The 14,602-nt window shown below is 40.1% G+C and overlaps 1 protein-coding gene across 3 annotated transcripts in view; it reads left to right on the forward strand.

Moving 5' to 3' along the window:
- Ice2 (interactor of little elongation complex ELL subunit 2) overlaps window positions 1–14,602 on the forward strand; it is a 43,921-nt gene that overhangs the window by 19,137 nt on the left and 10,182 nt on the right. The window contains exons 10-12 of one of the 3 annotated variants that reach the window (XM_059268184.1): window positions 4,446–5,556; window positions 6,137–6,312; window positions 10,790–10,919. In XM_059268184.1, the coding sequence (XP_059124167.1) occupies window positions 4,446–5,556; window positions 6,137–6,312; window positions 10,790–10,919 (1,417 nt within the window). The remainder of the gene's footprint in view (window positions 1–4,445; window positions 5,557–6,136; window positions 6,313–10,789; window positions 10,920–14,602) is intronic. The other 2 variants (XR_009380277.1, XM_059268185.1) reach the window with 2 other exon arrangements.

A 14,602-nucleotide genomic window follows, 5' to 3' on the forward strand; every position in this document is an offset into this window, starting at 1 on the left:
AAAGAGAGGAAAATCTTGTCATTAGCAACAGTATGAGTGGTACCTGAAGACCACAATATTAAATGGCTAATAAGCCAGTCACAGAAAGACCATGTGATTTCACTGTATAATGTGACATCTAAAAGATGCTCATAGAAGTGGACAGCAGAGCAGTGGGCACAGAAGCCAAGGAAAACAGTGGGGAAGGCTGGAAAGAGATGAGTTAACAGGTACAGAGTCACAATGAGACAGAAGTGAGATTAGTGTGGTTCTGTAACACAAGAAGGCTCCAATAGTTAACAGTACCATGTAATTCAAAACTGAGCAGAGAATGAGTTCTCATTAGAGGCCATCTGTAAGGTGGGTATCTCATTAACTTATTAGTGGTTTGAATTTAAGTTTATAACATACAAAGCTTTAGCATGACAGGCATGGTATAAATATTGGTTTTAATGATACCTACTTAAAGATAATTTTTTATGATTATTAAAGTGAAACATTTTATTTATAGAAAATGATCCATTCTACAAATATTTACTGTGTAGATTCTGTTGTGAGTACTGAGGATGGGTAAATAAGAATGCAGCTGGACTTCTCTCAGCACTTACATTGTACTAGATGATACATACTGAGTGTGCACAGCAGAAGTAGCGGGTACTGAAAAATATGGAGAAAAACAGAATATGTTAAGAAATAGAGAGATGGACAGGAATGGGGCCCTTTTATATTCAGGACTAAAAAGGCCTGAGGATAGTAAATATTGTCAGAGAGTTTTAGTCAAGTAAAGAATCAAACAATTTTCAATAAGATATAAAAATATTCTCCTACCCTTAACTTTCACCGTTTTAAGGCTGTTGTTGTTTTCATTTTTATGTTTTTTTTTTCTGTTTGCCATTTGAACTTTGATATTTTTATGATGTATCACAAAGCATTTCCAGCTTGTTTGATGTTTTATTCTTTTACATTAATTTTGGAATGTGTACTGGTGACAGGTGCCTATCAGGAGATGAAAAGTGCCACAAAGAAACACAGTAGGTTAAGAAGGATGAAAAGTCACGGAATGACTTTGGTAATGGTGGACCTTTCCATTACTGATGACACCTAAAAATTATTGCTGGACAAAATATCAAAACTTACTTCTTACTAGCATTTGTGGTGGGGAACATGGTTGTGGGGGAAGGAAGAAGCCCTAATAAGATAAGAAGGCAGCTGGGAGGTGGTGGCACATGCCTTAATCCCAGCGCTCGGGAGGCAGAGCCAGGCTAATCTCTGAGTTCAAGGCCAGCCTCGTCTACATGTGAGTTCCAGGACAGGCTCCAAAGCTATACAGAGAAACCCTGTCTTGAAGAACAACAACAAAAAAAAAGATAATAAGGCTTGGCCAGGTGGTGGTGGCGCATGCCTTTAACCCCAGCAGTCGGGAGGCCAGCCTGGTCTACAGAGCGAGATCCAGGCACCAAAACTACACAGAGAAACCCTGTCTCGAAAAACCAAAAAAAACAAACAAAAAAAAAAAAACCAGACAATAAGGCTTTACAAAGCTGAGAGAGAAGGGAATGCAGGCGTCTAGGCAAGCCGCCATTTAGGGTCATTTCTGCTTTTCTTGCTATTTGCCAGTTCTGAAGAGATAACCAAAAAAGCCTGTGCTTTGGCCGTATCACAGGATGAGGGGAACAAGGCAGAGTTCAGTTTCCCAGAAGGCCTTTCACCCCATCGAGCTGTGAGTAAGGGTGACGTGGAAGGAACCATCTCCGAGATTTTCAGCCTAACTTTCTCAGCCTTGTGTTTAGAGTAGGATGGTTCTGAGATAATAGTCTCTCCAAAGACTCCAGCAACAACGTGAAGAAATGATTCTGAGGGGAGAGTGGCGTCATGGTGATGTTTCTGTCACATTCACGTCTTTTCCTCCTTTTTCTCTTACCCTGAACTCTGCTAGCATTGCCTCTGCTCCTCCTTTCTCTATTTCTTGGTGCTGTGTCCAGTTCTGTTTTAGCCTTGCTGTGTGGACTGCCCTGCTGGTGGTGGCATATGGTCTCCCTTCGTGCTGGATTTGTTCATTTAGATAGAGCTGCCGTGTGTTGAGAGGCGGCTCACTATGTGCCGGCGCAATGTCAAGAAAATCCTTGCAGATAATTTCACATTTGGTCTTTAGAACAAATCCAAACGTAACTTTATTATTCCTGTTTTAGAAATACTGGGTGTGAGGTTCAAAGAGATAAGGTAGTTTCTGTAGACCAATCTTATTGCTTAATTTCTGCCAGACTTACTCTCTCAAATCCTACCCTAAAAGTCTAGTGTGTGCTTAGTTTAGAATCAAATTTTCATGGCATTTATGAAGGTAAAGTACTCACTCTGCCAGGGCTGGAAATACAGCTCAGTAGTAGAGTACTTGCTTACCATGCAAGTAGCTCTAGGTTCAGTCTTTAGTACCACACACAGTAAAATAAACAGCTGAAAGTGGTATGGCATACCTGTAATCCCAGCATTTATGGAGGCAGGAAGTTTAGGAGTTCAGGGTCAGCCTGTGCTCCATAAGAAATTTAAGGCATCAGGTAGTGGTGGCACACGTCTTTAATCCCAGCACTTGGGAGGCAGAGGCAGGTGGATCTCTATGAGTTTAAGGCCAGCCTGGTCTACAGAGCGAATTTCAGGACAGGCTCCAAAACTGCACAGAGAAACCCCGCATCAAAAAAACAAAACAAAAAAAAAAAAAAAAAGGAAGAAGAGGAAGAAGAAAAGAAAGAAATTCAAGGCTTGGACTATGTGGACCTCCTTGAAAAAAACCTAAAATCAATTAGTTGATTTTAAAAATGAGGAGTTCTTCCATATTGAGGAGAGATCTCTGGTGCTTGACCAGAGGGTAGATTATTCTTGAATAATTGAAAGCTATTTGTAGTTCTTCTATTACCAAAATAGTACATAAAGACTACAACTTCAAAGACTTCATGTCCCAGAATACCAAGAGCTACTTCCTGTCCAATTTTGCCTTATAGTATGTTAACCCTGAGTGGATATACAAAGTGTCACTGATTGATATTAGGGAAACTCTAGCCTTACAGCAGTAAAGAAACTGTCCTCCTGGTCAGCTAAGTTCAAGGTTCTCTCCCAGAGTTTATAAAGTGGGCATGCATGAATACCTTTTGCTGTTGAACCCTACATCTCTTCTTGATGGTCTTGTCTGTTTTCTCATTTGTGAATATTCCTCTTTGGTTCTGGCATTTCACAATTCAGTTTCCTGTGCTGTTATACCTTGACACATGTGTCTCTATGAACATGTTCAAGGGGAATACAAAATTAAATGTGGTGATATTTTATTTGTGCACCTCAATAAAGCTTATCAGAGTAAAAAGCCAGCCACTATATTAAACATAGAGTTCAGGTAGTTGTTGCACACACCCTTAATCCTAGCTTTCGGGAGGCAGAGATTCATCTGGATCTCTGTGAGTTCAAGGCCACGCTGGAAACAGAGCCAGGTGTGGTGGTACACACCTTTAAATTCCAACACTAGTTAACCATAGAGGTCTGGAGGTCTGTACAAACTGACAGGAAGTGACAAGTGAAGAGAAAGTGATGTAGCTGGGCAGAAAGAAGTAGTGAGATGGCAGGGACAGAAAGCATATAGACGTGAGTATACAGAAAGTGGCTCTTTTTGGCTGAGGATTTCTAGTGGTAAGAACGTGGTGGCTTCTTTCTGCTTCCCTAATCTCTCAGTTTTTACCCCAATATCTGGCTCTGGGTTTTTTATTAATATGACTGTTTAGCAATTCGTCTTACAATTAAATACTTGCATATAAGTTGTGTACATTTTTAGAGACTTTTCTTTCTCCTGTGTTTATGTGAACATGTACATGGAAGTAGGAGGGACATGTATGTGTATGTGTACTCATGTAGAGGCCAGAGGTCAACATCGAGTGTCTTTCTTTATCACTCTCCACCTTAGTTTTTGAGGTATAGTCTCTCACTGACCCTGAGACTTAACTTTTTCAGCTAGACTGGCTGGCTAGAAAGTCCCTGGGATCTTCCTCCACTGTACTCCTGTCTCCTCCCATAACAATGGAATTGCTGTCACACATCACTATGTCTGGCTTTTACTTGGGTGCTAGAGATCCAGACTCAGGTTGTGTGCTTTCACAGAAATCCTTTACTCACTGAGCCGTCTCCCTAGCCCCATCTTTCTACTTTTAAAAACATGAACTGTCTGGCGGTGGTGGTACACACCTTTAATCTCAGCACTTGGGAGGCAGAGGCAGACGGATCTCTGTGAATTCGAGGCCAGCCTGGTCTACAGCGTGAGTTCCAGGAAAGGCTCCAAAGCTACACAGAGAAACCTTGTCTCAAAAAACCAAAAAAAAAAAAAAACAACACACACACACAAAAAAAACTATGTTAGGGATAAGAGCACTAAGAGTTAGGTAACTATGGCCTGCACTTTTCCCTAATAATTTGCCAATATATTTTCTTCCAAGATATCCACTGAAGCTAATGAGTGCCGAAAAATTGAGACTCTGGAAAATTTGGATCTGGATTTTGATGATGATGTCACAGAACTTGAAACCTTTGGAGTAACTACCACTAGTCCCTCCAGGTCACCAAGTTCAGAAAGTGACTCCCCTGTACCCATCTTGACAGATGTCCACACAGCCTCCAAAGTAGCAACTGCACCTGTGGTACCACCTGCACCTGTGGCACCACCTGCACCTGTGGCACCACCTGCACCTGTGGCACCACCTGCACCTGTGGCACCACCTGCACCTGTGGCACCACCTACACCTGTGGCACCACCTGCACCTGTGGCACCACCTGCACCTGTGGCACCATCTGCACCTGTGGTACCACCTACACCAAGCATTACTGATGATTCTAGAAGCTTATGTCAGATTCTATTGAAACAATTGCAGAAGGAGAAACAGCTATTCTCTGGTGTGGAAAATGGTCCTGAAGAGTGCAAAAATAAAGATGATCAGGGACTTGAATCATGTGGTGAAGACGTTCACAGTGTCAGTGCAAAATCTTTGACACAAGATAATGAACCCCACAAAACATCTGATGGAATCTCTAAGGCAATCGATGTAGATATGCTGTATACCAATGATGAAGGACCAGATGTTCAGGGGAACACAGACAATGCCAACAAAACAGCTACTGCATCAGAAACAGCTAAAACTGAGAAAGGGATTTCTTGCGGGAGTGATACAGATGAGGACTGTTTAATCATTGATACAGAGAGTAGAAGTATTACTGATGGAAAGACAGCTGATGTGGGTTCTAGACCAGCAAGTCCAAATTCTTCAGTACAGACTTCTGTGGGAAACCAGACCACTACTACTGTTTCTGAAGAATCTTGTGTTTTAAAGAAACCTATCAAAAGAGTCTATAAAAAATTTGATCCAGTTGGAGAAATTCTGAAAATGCAGGATGAGCTTTTAAAGCCAATTTCCAGGAAAGTGCCTGAGTTGCCCTTGATTAATTTAGAAGAATCTAAACAGCCATCTGCCTCTGAGCAACCCTCCGTTACTTCAGATGCCTCAAGCTGGCCAAAATCTAGTTGGACTTCTGCATTTCAGAAGCCTAAAGGACGTAAGTGAATATCAAGAACTTACTAGTTTGTCTGTTCCTTTTCCTTAGCTTTTCTCCCTCCTTTCATACTATTATAACCCATATCGTAATTTTTACCTAGTCACTGACATTTCATTTCAGTCTGTCAATCACTATTTCTGCTCCCACTGTGTCCTCTTTGTATCTTTGTATGTGTTTACATACTGTTTACCCAGTATGTACATGGAAAGGCTACTACGCTGATGGAGGGGATCATAAACATTAGCCTATCCACACCTTCTGTACCCTCTGTAGTAGACTACAGAATGAGTGTGCCAATGCTCCTCAGTCTGCCTGGCTTGGGAATATCAGGACTTTTTAAGTTCTTTCTTCTTGCTGCTTATCACTGTGATACATGGTTTGCCTAGTGCTCATGGAGATATTCGTGAAAAGTAAGAGAACTTTAAAACTCTGCAGCTCTCTGCTGCAATGTCAGTAAGTAAATTTGGTCCGAGGTGGAGAATTGACAGTCACAAAGAGAGTTACTGAGTTGTTGTATTCCAGATTGCAGTGCATATAGGGGTAGCATATTTTTAAATGGTAATGAGGAATGTTTTTAAAGGATTGCCATATGAACTCCAAGACTATGTTGAAGATACATCAGAATATATAGCTCCTCAAGAAGGAAATTTTGTCTACAAGTTGTTCAGCCTACAAGACCTGCTGTTACTTGTGCGGTGCAGTGTCCAGAGGATAGAGACAAGACCACGGTCCAGAAAACGGAAGAAGATCAGAAGAGTAAGTTACCTGAGAAGTTGTGATGTGGTAGTGTAAGGGATAATCCCAAATATTGGACATGGCATTCTAATGAAATTTGACTTTAATTTGTTGATCACTCCCATAGTTTTTCTGGGTAAACTTCTTTTAGTAAGATGTTGAAATCAGTTTTGATAAGAAACACACACCATCATATAAATGCTGGTAACCACCTTGACTAGTCCATGTGAACTCTGGGAAAAACATGCAGATTGATTTGACCAGACTAGCATTTCTAGCCTGTGTATGTGTGACTTTGTACTTCCTTGTCACCTCCGAGCCCTTTCTTTACCCTGAGACATTTCTCAACCTCAGCATCTTTTAGAAACAGAAGCTTTAAAAGAGCCCTGGAGTTTCAGGGCTGCTGGGGTGCCAGGCTCTGCTGTCTTCCCCTGTGGACCCTCTTGGGGCAAAAGAAGCAAATGATTGTTACAGTTTTCCCACTGGCTTTTCTGCAACTGAGCTTCTCTTATAGACGACTTGGCAGTCTTTCATGTTACTTCTAGAGATTGGCAAATAAAGAGAAGTTTTTGTTTTAGCTGATTGCGAAGAGGTACTGACTTGTCTTTTATTATTTCTTAAAAGGATTCTTTTTTTGAAACTCCTATTTATTGAGAGAGAGAGAGAGAGAGAGAGAGAGAGAGAGAGAGAGAGAGAGGGAGGGAGGAAGGGGGGGAGAGAGAGAGGTGTGTATGTGTATGTTGCACACTTGCGTGTGCGCACATGCACACACACAAACATGTATTCACATACATGTGTTCATGGAGGTATAGAGGTCAGAGGACAGCTCTCCTCTTTGGTTCTCTCCTTCTACTATGTGGGTTCCTAGGACGGAGCTCAGGTCATGGGGCTTGGTGGGAAGCACCTGACTCACAGAACCATTTCACCTAGCCAAGAGAACCTCTTAAATTGTGTTCTTTTCTTTATGTGCACGAGTGTTTTCCCTGCTTGTATGTCTGTGTGCCTAGTGCCCACAGATGCCAAAATAGGGAGCTGGGTCCCTTGGAACTAGAGTTATAGACATTTGTGAGCTACCATGTGGGTGCTGGGAATCAAACCCGGATGCTCTGGAAGAGCAGCAGCCAGTGCTCTTAACTACTGAACCATCCATCTCTCCATTCCCATTTTTTGTTGTTGTTTTGTTTTGTTTTTGTTTTTGAGTTTTATTTCTATACTTACCTGTGCTCTCGTTTTTTTGTAGTCAGCTTCATTTCTTTCACATTCCACCTTGTGCCCATACCACTTTGTCTTTTTCTTTTCATTTATATACTCAACAATTGTTGATGTCGGTATCTCTTAAGTAAAAATAGCCCAGGGAAGTTTTAGACACCAGTTTAATTCTTGACCAAGACAACTTGGTTAGGAAAATTGTCATTCACTCAAAAAGTGAAATTTATAAGTACCAAGCTATAACCATCTAGGAGAAAATTATTCATCAAGATGTCAAAACAATTAAGCCCCAAAGAACATCTAAACAGAAGTCTTATATTTCTGACTGTCAAGAGTAAAACTTGAAAGCTTTCAAGGAGTGCTTGTCCCTTGCTTCTGTTGTTATGTGTGGTGGTTTAGTACACATGGTATAATTCCCATACTTTAATGTATGCCCCTTGGATTTATGCCCAATTTTTCTCTTTTTCTCAAGTCATAGAAACTCAATAAATAGGTGAGAAAATCTGAGGGGTTGAGAGGCTAGGGATCTTTGTAAGGAACTTTAGAGGGAAGTTGGTATCCACGCTAGTTTGAAAAACACTGTCATTTCAGAATGTATCCTTGCAATATTTCCTCCCAACAGCCAACAACTTGTTCAAAGTTTTCAGGTTTGCAAGTCTGACTCCTGGTTTTCAAGAATATCATCTCTGATTTTTCCTTAACTCTTCAGTTTTATGTTGTTGTTAATATCTTACTTCTTCAACAAAACTTGGCTTAATAATAATCCCAGCACTGAGATGGGAGGCTGAGACAGGAGGATTGTCAGAAGTTGAGGCCAGCTGCTCTACATAGTAAGTTCCAGGCCAGCCTGAGCTACAGAGTAAGCCCTGTCTCAAAAAGGCTAAACCTCCCTTACCACCACCACCACCACCACCCACAAAAAAAAAAAGTCAACAAAGCTGCCTGTTAGAGGAGAACTTAAACCAGCAGCCAGTTTGAGAGAACAGAAGTGAAGAGCTTACCAGTTCTATGCAGAACTATGAAATCCAGGCCAGCTAACCACGGGATGGCTACTAGCTCTTGACTGTCCCAAGTGCAGCATTTTAAAATGGTTAACAGTTTTACATCCAATTGCTCAAATTTTATGTTTGCATTATAGGTGTTTAAAAAAAAAACAAAACAGAAAACAAAAAAAAAAGACTGCTTAAAGGTTCAATATATTAGGAAGAATAGAAGTTACTCAGTGGTGCTAAAGAGAAGATTTTAGCTATGAATTATCTGTTTATGAAAGTACATAAGGGTTTGAGAGGTTTATGCAAACAAAAACAAGAAAAGCTTTCACTTGGGCAGCACAGACTACAGCCACCCTTCCAGGGAAATGAGAAACTTTCAGATCACAAATCTTGATTGTGATTTACACTTCAATTGTTGATATGCAGGAAAGAGAAAACATTCAAGCCCTTCCCTTGGTTTCCTGGAGATGGCAGTAGAATACATACAGAAATCAAGTCAAATTTAATACTTAGTTTTATATCAAAGAAAAGCACACTCCCCTTAAAAAAACAAAACTATCTGTGTCTTGAGTATACTTTCCATGCATCTATAATGCTGTAATCCATTTAAGATAGAGAGATGTTCATCTTCTCCTGCATCACCTGTTCTTTTCCATTTCTGCCATAATCAACTGTGTCACTGAACATATTTCTTAGCTCTCTGACATGAGGCTTAAGGTTTTTGTTTGGGTTTTGATTTATTGTGCATATGTAAATGGTATATGAGCACTTATGTGCCATGAAACATGGGTACAGATCAGAGGACAACCTGCTAGAATCCGTTGTCTCCTATATTTTATATATATTCAGGTTGTCAGGTTTTGTAGCAAACAGTTTATCTGCTGAGCCATCTCACTGGCCCAAATTTCTCAACACTCTAGACCTTTAAATTTTGTCTCCAGCTTCTATTTCCTTTAAAGTTCAGTAGCTAAATCATATTATCATTTGCTAAGGAAATGTTATATGGTACAATGATTTTAATCCGTTCACAATTTTTATTTATTTATTTATTTATTTATTTTTTAATTAGAAGCCACTTTGTGGTCATACAACCACAGCCTCTTAAAAATAGAGAATCTTAGGCACCGTGTGAGTCTATATTTTAGCAGGGTCACCAGATTATTATATGCATTACATTATAGGCAATATTACCTTTAGAAGTTAACCAACGTCTTACAGAAATCAGAAATAGTCACACAAACCACACCGTTCCATATGCTGGTGACTGAAATACTGTGTTTGAATTGTTCTTAGCACCACTGGTGTACTAAAGCCACTAAACCACTTTAGAAAAGCCAGAAACTGAAAAACAAGATAAAATGTTTTTAAATCTGTGAAAGACAGCGCCTTATTTTAATTTTAAAGTGCTAATTAGCCGTGTCATTTGAATAGGTTCTGTAAACCTTGTGTCTTCTGTAGCAGGGAATGGAGAATCCTGTTGAGAGTAGAATTTTTAGGCTGGAAATGTATCATAGCTCAGTGGTAGAGCACTTGTGTAGCATGCACATGACCCTGGGTTTAATGTCCAGCACCACCAGAAAGAATTAAGTTTTCACTGGCAGACGATAACGTATTGCTACAGTATTCCACAAGTAGGTACTTGCTTTCACATCCACCCTTAGACTAGTAATGGGGATGGATAGTCAGTTTGCTCCACCTGCTTGATATCCTGACCAGTAAGCGCTAAATGGATAATGTATCACATGCTAAGTGCTTGGAATTAAGCCTCAATTGTTCTAGCATGTATTAATGTTCATTCTTAGGAAGAAAACCTTTTTCTTTTCTTCTCAGAAGTATTAGTGTGTGTTAGTCACTGCCTTCTAGCATTTAGCTCTTGACCTAGGAACAATTGCATGTGCTGGAGTCCCAAGGAGTCTGCTTGTGAATCACATTCCCTGGCAGAGAGGAAACATGTTGCAGTATGTGGGGAGTTTGTCTGTCTGTGTTGGAGATGAGGTTGATAGTGAGGGATCCCTTATTCATCCTCCATTTCCTGAATCTACCCCTTAGAGGCAAATGTATCCATATCTTCCTGTCCAAATCTATACACTATACAAAATAAATGAAATTAAATTTACTGCAAGCATTTGAAAACTGCTGGCTATATAGGCAAATCTATTTCCTATGAGTAGTAAATTTTGTTTTTGTTTGGGTTTTGATTTATTGTATATATGTGTGGTCTGTGGGCACTTGTGTACCATGGAGTATGTGTGGAGATTAGATCTGGAGCTTTGACAAAATGCAATTTTGCATTACAGCAATTTCCAGTTTACGTGCTACCAAAAGTAGAATATCAAGGTTGTTATGGAGTTGAAGCTCTGACTGAAAGCGAGCTCTGTCGCTTCTGGACTGAAAGTTTATTGCATTCCAACTGCTCGTTTTATGTTGGTGAGTCTCTAGGAGTCCTCTTCCCCTTTGTAATTCCCTGTAAATATTACCTTTAAATTCAGCTGTATGCACATACTTCCATTTTGTCCTTTTTTGTTTTCCATTCTCTGATTATGCTGACTCTGTAGTTAAATAGTGACAGGGAGTATTGGTGAGCTATTAAATTGATTTACACATATTTTGTAATTTTCTTAGAATTATAATGACATTATCTTAGAAATCTCATCTTGAAACAGCGTTTGATTTATTTTGGTTTTGAAGTTTTGAACAGGAGGGAATTAGCAGGGCTTTGAATGACGTTGCCAGGGTTCTTGAATAGTTAACATGCTTCACGTGACAAGTTTCTTGCTCTTATTGTTCATGCTGTTCTTTCATGGGAATGCTACATGCTCAACATCTCTGTCATCCCTTGTCTTGGACTCTACACCAATACAGATCAATACAATATTGATCTGTCTGCCCTACCAGCTCCCATCTCCCCCAGTCTTTTCCTTCTTTGGCTCTCTAAATGTGTTGTCTTTACTTGTTTGTTACTTCCTACATTATTGTTCTTACTTAGGCCATCCATCCCTTTTTCCTGATAGGCGGTAGGTAGTTTAAAGTCAGAGCCTGGTAGAGCTTTGTATATTCCTAGTACAAGCATAAGCATGATGCTCTGTGTATAGTGAGTGCTCTGTATTTTTCTTGACTGATTTAGAAACAGTGGTTATTTATTGGAAAAATTTCCCCCATTTTGATTAATCAATATTGGAGGGGGGTGGTGTTGTTTAATTTTTATATAGCATCTGGATGGCCTCAAATTCACAATTCTGCCTCAGCCTCCCAAGTGCTAGAACTGGTCCTGTGCTGCCACACCTGGCTAATGTTTTTAGGGCTCTCCTTCATTGTCAGACACATACCCAGATGTTTGTTTTAGTAGCATCCATCAGTAATCAGGATTCTAATGTTCCTACAAAGCCTTCACACCACAGCCTCCATGTAAAGCATTTAAAAGCAATTGCCAGTTACATCCACTTAAAGAAAAGCTTTTTTTTTAAGTTATCAGTAAACTTTTTAAAGTCCTAACAGATGATGCAGACTCATTTTCTAATATACCTTTTAACAGATGAAATTGCTATCAGTTTTATGACTATTTCACCTAAGGACTTTTTACAGGTAGTTATTGCCTTGTGTCTAACTAGCCTAAAGACCTTCTCGTTGATACACCTTTCATTTTCGTGTGACAGGATAATGCATATGGTTCCTGTGACACTATTTGTTGAAGGACATGAGTTGTTGTGGACTTGGGTTTTGTTTTGATATAGATATACATGGATATGAGTGAGCAGGCACACCCCTTTCTTGTTGTCTTAGTGCTGGGGACAGAACCCAGGACCTGTGAATGGTAGGTAAGCACTGTACCTCTGAGCTGCACCCATAACCTAGGAACAGGCTTCCAAATGCTGTGTTAAAAGTATTCATCAGGCAGGGCATGATGGTGCATGCCTTTAATCCCAGCACTGGGGAGGCAGAGGCAGGCTGGTCTCTGTGTTCAAGGCCAGATTGGTCTACAAAGTGAGTTCCAGGACAGCCAAGGCTGTTACACAGAGAAACCCTGTCTCAAAAAAAATCACACACATACACAAAAAGTGTCCATCAATATTAGGAGCTTAAAAGTGTTATAGTACTCTTAAGAAGAATGCTCAGTGAAGTCACTTGAAGAGCTGGTTAAATTGAAAATTGCTAGTGCGGGACTGGAGAGATGGCTCAGCGGTTGAAAGCACTGGCTGCTCTTCCAGAGATCCTGAGTTCAATTCCCAGCAACCACATGGTGGCTCACAACCATCCATAATGGGATCTGGTGCCCTTTTCTGACCTGCAAGCATATATGTAGGCAGAACACTGTATACATAATAAATAAATAAATCTTTGAAAAAAAAAAAGAGAAAATTGCTAGTGCTAGTTCTAGAGTGTCTGATTGAGTAGTCCAGAATGGGACCTAGGTCTTTATGTTTCTAACACAATCTCAGATAATATGGCTAGTCTAGGGCACTCTAAGAACCACCATAGCCCAGTCTTTAGGTGCAATAAGCATACTTGGTTTTTGTTGTTGTTTGCTTGCTTGCTTTGCTATATAGAAATCTGCTCAGCTCCTTCTCTAGATTAGTGTCTCTTGCCCATTAAAACCCTTAAGAGTTACTCCTTGAAGAAACCCTGTAGTCTCATCACACCTTCCCTATCTGCTGTCCACTACTGCGATATTTTCCAGAGCCATCGAGCTGGCGTTCAGTCAGCCCTCACTTTACAGTCTTACTAGCATGGCCTCTGTTACGGCAGTATGTTGGGAGTAGAAATTGTATGTAAGCTTCACTGCCAGCTAGCTCCTCAGTCCAGTTATGAAGTAGATTGCAGACATGCATGAGCAGTGACTGCCTCTGTCTCTTATTTCAGTCTGTATTGATTGGTCACTGTACCTCTTAGCAGTTCATGTACTGAAATGAAATGTGGGTCATGGTCAGCCATTTGAGATTTTATGAGACTAGATAATGAAAACAAGGAATTGTCCAGCAAAGATTAAGATAAAGGAAAGAAAAACAACCGAGAAACAGAAAACCCACCAAAGGTAATGCTGGAAGTGAAATTGTAATGGAGCTGTAGAAGAAATAGCCGCCTGGGAATGTTGACGCAGCCACTTCTCAGGAGACTCTCGCTGCCAGAGAAACTTGGTGATTATTAACCTAGTGACATAAAGAAGAACAGTGGTGACATCAAGGTGAAGAAACGCCAGCCTAAGGTTTTAATTAAAGGAATTCTTGGATAGACCATGGAAGTTGCTCCTAACTTAGATAAAGTATGTCAGTTACCACAGTGGGAAGGTGCTTCTCTGTCAGAAGCTGTTTAAGAAGGCAGGGACCCCTGCTCACACTACTCTTGCGAAGACATTTGGAAAATGTGGGATCATGCTGATTTTGATGTTTGAATTGCATAAATTTTTATATTTTATTTCTCTAAATACTTATATTAATGGAGAATTTGTTTTGATAAAACATGTAAAAATAGTGAAATAATTGTAAATTTTCCATTTATCATTAAAATACATGATTTCAGCCTGTGTAATGGTTTTTACAAACTTGTAAAGCTAGGACTACCTGTCTGGATTATGTATAAATGATGTATGAACATAAAGACTTAGTTTCTGCTGTCTAAAGCAGTGCCTCCCAACTGTACCTCATCTTAAAAATGATCTAAAAAAGAGATTGCTTATGGCTGAAGGACAATGGCGAGAGCTTTCACCTCAAATCTGGCTCAAGTGCCCCAAGGGCTGAGGTGACAAGTATCTGAGGCACTGAAAGAACTCACTTGAGCCCTCAGGTTAGACAGCTCCAGCATTGAGAGTTGCCTCCTGGAGGAAGCAGACCTTCAGAGCGCTTAGGGCAGGACTCTGTGTCAGTAGTTCTTTGATAGACTGCATTTGCTGGGCACTATACTATGTACTTTTATTGTTGACTTTTTTAAGAAAAGGTAAGTAAGTACTGTTAGTAGTCTCAAAGGCTTATTTATTAAACATCAAGAAATACATTATTGCATTTAATATCCTCTTTTTATAGCTATTAAACCATTAAAATGTCTTTATTATTAGAAATGTCATATATAATGAGCACTAGAAATGGAGAGGTGAAACTGAAGTTGGCATAAGAAATAAC

This window comes from Peromyscus eremicus, chromosome 7 (genome assembly GCF_949786415.1).
Source record: "Peromyscus eremicus chromosome 7, PerEre_H2_v1, whole genome shotgun sequence".
Classification (NCBI taxonomy): domain Eukaryota; kingdom Metazoa; phylum Chordata; class Mammalia; order Rodentia; family Cricetidae; genus Peromyscus; species Peromyscus eremicus.